The following is an 8,102-nucleotide window of genomic DNA, read 5'->3' as shown; positions in this document are numbered from 1 at the left end:
TTAGCACAGCTGACAGAATTCTTGCTCAATGAATCGTAGCTGTTACTATTATTGGTGTTGTCCACAGCACACCCCAGCTTTTAAGGACCTATCTTGAGCAAGGTGAATAATCTGTGCCTTTCCTTCTCCTCCTGTCCATCTGACCTCTTCTTTCCTCTGCTTTCTCACCAGTTTTCTTAGCCCTGCCCCTCCCACTGGTCCCGCCCCTGGCTCCTCCCCTCCCCCCAAGCCCCTGCACAGCACAGACTCAGCGGGGCAGGAAGGCTATGGTGTAATTTGTTAGGATCCTGGTAAAGCCCAAGGACTTAGCCGACACATCTAAGTCTTGGGGTGCTTTCGGGGACTTGAAGCAGAAGTTCTGCAAGATGGTGGTGAGGAAGAGAAAGAGCTCCATTCTAGCCAGGCCTTCTCCCAAGCAGTACCGCTTTCCTGAAGAGGAGAGGAGGGAGGGGCTGAGGTGAAGCCAGCTCTCTGCAGCCTCACCCCAGTACCAGATCCCTGCGGCATTCTCCCAGGGAGTAGCAGTACAGTGGCCCCAGAGACTTCTCTGAGCCTCGGTTTCTCTGGTACGTGAGGTGAGATGATCCATGCCGGATTACAGCACTGGGAAGTTTAAGTGCCCCTTCCCCCAGTTACATCCTCAAATATGGCTGCTATGCTGTCATTTTCTTTCCAAGAGTCTGAAGATTTTCTTGTGTGTTCCTGGAAAGTACTCTGACTTACTCTGAGTCTTTATTTTCCCCATCTCATAAAGGGGCTAGATGATCTCTTCCTTCTGGTCTTGGCGCAGATCCTTGGTGCTGGGGAATTCTGGGGAGTACAACTGTCTGACTAGAGGGTAGTTTCAAAGAGGGACTTCCCAGCTGGAGGAAGACACTAGGCTGCACTGGGAGAGGAGCTGGGATGAAGGAGCCTACTTGGGTGTGAGCCCCCCCCCCAAGTCTCTTACCCATGGAAAAGGGCACGTCAGCATCAATCTTCTTCAGCTGTCCCTTGTCATCCAGGAAGTGCTGGGGGTTGAAGTTGTCAGGTGTGGAGAAGAACTTGGGGTCATTGAGCAGGGAGCCCAGCATAGGGAACACTTCAGTGTCCTTGGCAGGGGGAGGAAGGGGACTTTATCAGAGGGTTCAGGGATGAGAGCACTGAGAAACATAAGCAGGGGAATCAGAGTGCTGGGGTGAAGGGAAGTGGAGGTGAGGGAGTTGGGGTTCTGTGGCAGGAGCTTTGGGGGACATGAGGTTGATGTCTCTGAGTCAGGACGTTCAGGGAAGGTGTACTCTGTGTCTCCTGGTTTGGGAAATTTGGGGGACTTAGTGGCTCATATTCACTGAGATGGGCTGAGTGGGAGATTCTGGGTCTATGTCCCAGAGAAGGTGGTTGGGGCATACTCAGTCTGTGTCTCTCAAGGAAGGAGGTTGGGGGTACTAGGAGATTCATGTGCCCTCAGACAAAAAATTGAGGGACTGTAGTGAATCTCTGGAGGCATTAAGTCTATGGGAGTCATTGGAAGCAGGAGACCCTGGGTGGGAAGACTGAAGGCAGAAGGTGGTTGAGGAATTCTTTGTGATGGGGACAGAGAATGGAAAGCTTTCAATAGAAAGGGAGTTCTGGGGCCCTAGGGAGTGGGTTGCAGGTCCCATTAGGCTGGGCAGAGCAGAACCTTTGGGAGGAGGAAGTCTCGAAATATGGTGTCCTTGGTGACCTTGTGAGCCACACCCATGGGGGTAAAATTTGCAAATCTTTGGATCTCATGGATCACAGCTTCTGTGTAGGGCATGTTGGTACGATCCTCAAACTTGGGCTGTCGGTTCCTGCCAATCACCCGGTCAATCTCCTCATGGACTTTGGCTGGGAGAGAAGAGAGAATATGTTTAGCTATCCAGGGGCCTCAGAGTAGGATGATAGTCCCAATATGTAAATCTGGATACATGGCACATATCTATGTATGACATGCATGTGGACAATTGAAAACAGATGTTGGTCATATGAAAATTTTGGCCAATGGCCCTGTTAACTTGTTCATTCTAGAATCATAGGGGAAGCAAAGGGAGGAGTCCAGGAGACCCTGGAGGTTGGAATCTGGCACTTGTATGCTCAGCAGAGGAGCCATTTACCCAATGGTTCAGACACTTCCGATATTTTCAGAGGAAGTGAGACTGTTCATTTCTGTCAGCTTAATAGCACCCTATCTCTGCATAGCAGGGTGAGTCTGAGGTTCCTTGGACCTGGGAGAAGTGGGGTCATTGTGTTGGGCTCAGAGGTGTTGGAAAGGTACGTGGGTCCCCCTTTCCCTGTGCATCCCAACTTTACCAGCAACATCTGGGTGCTTCAAGAGTAGCAGGAAGCCAAAGCGTAAGGTTGAACTGACAGTCTCAGATCCAGCAAAGAAGAGGCCCAGTGTTGTCATTATTAGATTCTTCATGTAGAACTCGGTGTTGGGGTTATTCCTTTCCTGCAGGGTGAGAGGCTTCATGCTGAGTCCATTTATTATGCCCTTGGGGGCTGTCTGGGTTTTCTCCTTAGATCTGCCTCTGTTAGGTCCAGACCACGAGGTGGGAAGAGGGGACCTAGATCTGCAGGTTCTGCAGTTCCCAGGCCTCTTCTCAGGCTGCTGGTTCTTCCTGACATGCTCTTTTGGTGCTATTTGCCTGACTGACAATCTGTTTTTCACTTATTTAAATTGCAGAAATATTTAGAAAGAGGGATAGACTGTGAGAAGGATGGGCAGGGATGTCAAGACAGGGTGGTCAGAGACAGTTAGAGACATATTTTCTGAAGCAGACACAGAATTTTAAGCCAGATCATCCTCCTTCTTTCCCAGACATGTTGTAGTTTCTTTGGAGGAATCCCCTCCCTGACTCTTTGAATTTCAGACTGCATAAAGGCCCATCTCCTTTCTGCATCGATGGGAGTCTGACATCCAAATGGGAGTGGGAGTCCTCCAATGTCACACAGTAAAGCCAGGTCACCTGTTCATACAGGTGCATCTGATGACGGGGGTAGGAACATTTAGAGAGTCTGGTGCTTAGCTGCTCCAGCCTTAGAATCAGAGAGACATGGATTTGAGCTAGGGATCACAGACAAGCCACTTGTGCTGTTATTTACAACCTTAGGGTCATAATAGGACCTTGTTTAAGAAAGCATATGGGTGCTAAGTATGTGGACAATGTCAAGCACTGGGGTGGTTCCAGGCACACGGCGTGTTGTAGGGCTTGCTGCTCTTTGTTTTGTCTCTGCCCTCATCTTGGCTTTCATCAGGGCTCCGTAGATGAAACAGTGATGATTAGTTGTGGTCTGAATTTTGAGGATTAGGCTTCTGTTCTCCCCCTTTCCCCAGCCTGATTGGCCTCTGTTTGACTGTGGACCTCCCCACCCTGGCTGCTGACTGCACCTCCTTCATGCGGATGAGAAAGGAGTCGATGAAGTCCCGCGGGGAGTTGGGGTCCAGAGTGCGCTGGTTCTGCTCCACCTTCTTGGCTATGAAGTCCTCAAGTCCCTGCATGTCCTTAAAGATGTGTTGCTGTGGTCCTGGCAGGTACTTCATCACTGAGTGGAATATGTCAAAGAGCTGGAGAGGGGAAGAGAGATACAAGGGGGGAAGAGAGATGGATTGAGAGCTCTCAGTGGGCTGAACCCAATGAGAGTGGGACGTGTCTTAGCGCATGAAGATAGTGGTTCAGGGCATCTGTCTGTGTGCTTATGTGCTTAGTGAGGTGGAATGGAAGCGTGTACATAATTTTATATGTCGGTTAAATGTGAAGGACTCTAAGAATTTATTCCCTGGTATCCTCCCCCCTCCCCCCAAAAAAAGAATTTAGGTGAGCTTCCATGCAATTTCACCCATTCAGGTGAAGATGGTTTGTTACACACCTATAGTTGTGTCAAGATGGTCAAGTGATTTGGGAGTGGGGGAATTCAGGATGTTGAGCTGTTCAGGTGGAGTACAACAGGGCACTGCCTATGTAGGTGTTTATATAATCAGGTAGACTAAGTTATGGTCAATTGTCTAGATATTTATTGGATTTCATGTGGGGGTTGTGTAATGGTGTTCAGGCATTGAAGTGTGGCTGTAGTTCAGGTACAGAGTGGGAGGGAGATCTGTTTATGTGTTTAGGTGCACTTGGGGCTTCCTAGGGGGTACCTCAGTAGGGTGTGTGAGTGGGCTGATTTGCAGAACACTTATTAGGTGTTTTGGGAACAACCTGAGTAGATATTTTTGTGTTCATCTTGATTGAGGTGCCAGGTAGTTAATGTATTTAAGTGGCTTGTGTCGGGGACACTAATCTAGATATTCCAGTAGGCTGGTTTGGGGCAGATGTGCAGAGGTCAAATGATTTTGGCATCATGCACTTTGCAGTACCAGGTGTGGTGTTCAAGTATTTGGAAGGGGCTGAGGTGGTCACTTCTTCAGGTGTGAAGAAATTTAGAAGCAATAGACAGAGATCAACTGTTAGATGTTTAGGTATGTTGGGTGGGAATACCTGCTCAGCTGAGAGCTGAGTGGAGGCATTTATCTTGCCTGCAGATGGTGTTGTGGGGTATCTGCTGAGATATCCAGGTGACCTTGGAGACTAGGTATTGGACATGAGTCCTGGGCTCTTGTGCCACTGTGCAGTTGCCCAGGAGTGTGGCCTGGTTTAGAGGGGCCTTGTGTGGAAAAATATGGGGATTTGGGGAACCTTTTGCCAGGTGTGGGAGATTTTAGTAGGGGCCTGGTAGGGCAAAACTGGAATAGGTCACCTGCCCCGTGGGAGAAGCTGCAAATTTGTTGATTCGCCCCATCATCTGCAGCAGTGACAGTAACTCTTTGTCCTCATAGTCGAAGCGATCTCCAAAGACAATGGAACTAATAACGTTGGCAACTGTTTTGCTCAAGTAGAAGGTGGTATCAATGTAGGCGCCTGTGAGGTGGGGCAGGGTAGGGGAGAGAGTGGGATTGGGAGAGAGTCAACTGGGTGGTGAGATGCCAGTCTGAGGATTCAAGTAGGGCACTGCAGCGATGCACTAACTCCCACATGTTATCACCATTCCAAAGCACAGCCCACAGGTCTTTTGCATTGGGTGTTTTCTTTCTCCTTCCCAATCACTCTCGGCCCCTTGCTCACCATGTGTGCCTCGCAGGGCCTCGATGAGGAAGCCCGCCTCCTCCTGGATGCGTTCCTCAATACCCCGCTTGCCCACACCAAAGTCCCTCAGTGTGGTGATGGAGAAGCGCCTGAGTTGTTTCCCACGGTCTCCATTGCCAAATGCCACACCTGGGGAAGTGAACAGAGGGAGGAGAGAGGCTGGAGGAACCATGACCAATCCCTGAGGAGCTCCTGAGAGGAAAGCAGTGGAACCAAGTTGAATCTACAGCGAGCGTGGGACAACGTTAAGATTTACAAACTCAGAGCAGTGCCAGATACTTCCAGAAAGAGGAGGCTGAGTTGGAAGAAGACTTTCTGAAGAAGATAGTCAGGGGGAGGGAAGACAGATGTATCCTGAGAAAGGGAGATACAGGGACAGTCCAATGGAGGCAAGAAAAGAGAGAGAGAAGGGACAGTGTCAGAGGGAGGAGAGAGGAGAGAGTCAAGACCTGGAGGTGGATATAAAGCTGAACTGCAGAAGGATGAAAAATAGGAGGAAAAACGCGAAAGTATCAGGAGAAAGGAAAGATTGCTGCATGGAGATGGAGGCATGGGGACTTTGAAAGACATGGTGTGAGATTCTGATAGAGAGAGAAGAAAGAAACAGAGGGATAGAAAAAGAGTCCCGGGGAAGCACAGAAGCTGAGGATGACAAAGGATCAGATAAAGTCCGAGGAGCAGGACTCCAATGGGGGACTCTCACAAGGTTCTAAGGAGGGATCAATGCAGGAAAGAAGACACTGAGGGAGGAGGCAGAGCCAGAGATAGAGAGAGATGTTAGGGAGAGCGGGACAGAGAGGGGGACGAGAAATTAGGACCCAGAAAGTTTAGAACAGCCCATAGTCCCACACAGGAGAGGCAGTGATGGATAAAGATGAAGAGAGAAGATCAGCAAAGGGCTTCCCATAGCCTTGAGGGGCTGGTGAGTAAAGGAGGGAACTGAGGGAATTGAGGCCACCAAGTTTACCTGGCCACCTTCCCCTATGTGCTGTCCCACTTACCATAACCTTTGAAGAGGTGGTCAAAGGTGGCCTGCTGGCCTCGCCCACTGAACTCCTCAGCCTGATCCACCAGCGCCTCCTTTACTGCATCGTATCCACACAACACCACGACCCGGCGAGTCCCCAGGTGGATCTTGAACACAGGGCCATAGTGCTTGCTCATCTGATCAGGGTAGGTGGGAATGGTTACAAGAGTCATGACCTGAATTTGTCCAGGACCCAGAAATCAGAGTCTGGGATGTGTTTCTCCCAAGTTCTGATAGTCTAGGTGAAATCCTAAGATCTAGTCTTTTCTGGCTAGGAACTGGCTGCTGAACCTTTAAATAACCCCCCTTCTAAGACTCTGACTCATCACGGTCAATCCTCTGACACAAAGCCCAAGAAAAACTGGGGAGGTCCCATGCCCACGTCATTCTACTCATTTCCCTGGCTGGTGGCACCTTCATGAGGCAGTTGTACATCTGGTTTGTGTCCAGCTGCAGGTAGTTCCCGATGAAGGGCAGTGGAGTGGGTCCTGGAGGCAGCTTCCGCTGCAGACTCCTCTGTGAGACCAACTTGAACACTATCATGCTCAGGCAGGCCAGCAAAGCCACCAGAAGGATCTCTGAGGCCAGCATGGTGGCAGTGAGGATGATAGGCAGGTGTTGATGGCTGCGATGGTTTGCCTTTATACTCCCAGAGATAGAAGGGTGGCCTTTGCACTTGTTTATATAATTGCTTCATTTTAGTTCCTAATGCTATCTCCCAACATGCATCCTGCCTATGTTGCAACACCCATGGCCAGGAAGGAGGAGGGGGAATTAAGGGAAGACTCATAGTCAACGGGACTCCAGGCTGAATTGTAGCACTTGAAGAGGTGCCTAAAGAGTGTGGATTTATGGACGTGAGAGTTCTGCTCCATTGGAATATTTATGTGGTTGAGTACCTGCGCTTTGTATTTGGATTCCCAGATTGAGAAAGGGCCTGATATAGATTTTGGAGTCTGTGATAAAATTCAAAGTCCTAGATTTCATTGGAATGAGATAGAATGTGTGGCTGTGGATTTGGGGTCCTTCAGTGAGGAGGGACATAGCTTCAGGAACTCAGGAATGGAGATTCCAGGGTTATAGATTTGAGAATTTGGAGTGAAAGAGACCTAGAGCTGTGGACATAGAAGTCCTATGTGCAAAGCCCAGCAGGAAACTGTAGTGAGCACCTGAGCCCAGATCTTGACCCACTGGCTTTATTCCTGTGCTCTTGATGCCCAGCCTCTTCATGGGAACCTCGAGGTGAGGTCAGGATGGGCAGAATTGAGGTCCTCCAATCTTCAGTTTCAAGCCCATCTGCTGCTGGGAAAGGGGTAGAATATCAGAGTCACATTATCAGTGGAACTTTTTATACAGCTGTAGAAGAGTAACTCGGAGTCACAGTTACAGAGGGACTCTGGCCAGGCCTTGAGAAATAGTAATAACCACGAAGAATACGGTGGGAAACCCCTGATGTTCCATGGGTTCTGTTTAATGAAAATACCCGCTGGATTCCTACCCAGATACTTACAGAAGCTTATTAGTTTTATTCAATAATTTCTATTACTGTTATCATTATTAGTAATGTTTCCCTTTTTACACGTGTGTACTGAAGACAGAGCTGAGAAGGTGAGCAGGGCCTACATCCATGAGAAGCCCTTAGGCAAATGGCCTTATGCCTGTTGCCCTACTCTGCCTTCTGTTTCCCCTTTCTGGGCATTGGTTTCCCACCAGTGGAAAGGGAACACTTTGGCAGAAAAGGTAGTACCTGAGGTTGTGTTAAGTGTCCTTTAGGGATGGTTCCTGGCTTCTCATGGACTGTTATTAGCAGACAGGGGGTACTGTAGCCAGAGAGGTCTTGGTAAACTTCAGTGTGGTGAATAGAGGTGGGGTTCTAGGATGCTGAGGGTATGAGCAGAGAAAGGATGAGTGGCCCTACTGTCCTTCCCTTGAAATTCTGGTTTAAAAGT

At 49.2% G+C, this 8,102-nt stretch overlaps 1 protein-coding gene across 2 annotated transcripts; it reads right to left on the bottom strand.

Annotated features, from left to right (window-relative positions):
* Window positions 1-247: 247 nt before the first annotated feature.
* LOC114097507 (cytochrome P450 2A13-like) lies at window positions 248-6,744 on the bottom strand. 2 transcript variants are annotated; one of them, XM_027941466.2, is made up of 9 exons: window positions 6,568-6,744; window positions 6,128-6,290; window positions 5,106-5,255; window positions 4,741-4,901; window positions 3,392-3,568; window positions 2,311-2,452; window positions 1,661-1,848; window positions 950-1,091; window positions 248-429 (listed from the first exon to the last, which is right to left on the bottom strand). In XM_027941466.2, exons 1-9 carry the CDS (start codon window positions 6,742-6,744, stop codon window positions 248-250), a joined length of 1,482 nt encoding a protein of 493 aa, XP_027797267.2. The 2 variants fall into 2 exon arrangements, with proteins under 2 accessions (XP_027797267.2, XP_027797268.2); XM_027941467.2 differs by lacking the exon at window positions 6,128-6,290 and having other exon boundaries at window positions 5,106-5,263; window positions 6,566-6,744.
* Window positions 6,745-8,102: the final 1,358 nt, after the last annotated feature.

Source organism: Marmota flaviventris, chromosome 18, assembly GCF_047511675.1.
Source record: "Marmota flaviventris isolate mMarFla1 chromosome 18, mMarFla1.hap1, whole genome shotgun sequence".
Taxonomy (NCBI): domain Eukaryota; kingdom Metazoa; phylum Chordata; class Mammalia; order Rodentia; family Sciuridae; genus Marmota; species Marmota flaviventris.
The sequence above is the reverse complement of the archived record's forward strand: the minus strand, read 5'-3'. Positions and strand labels throughout refer to the sequence as shown.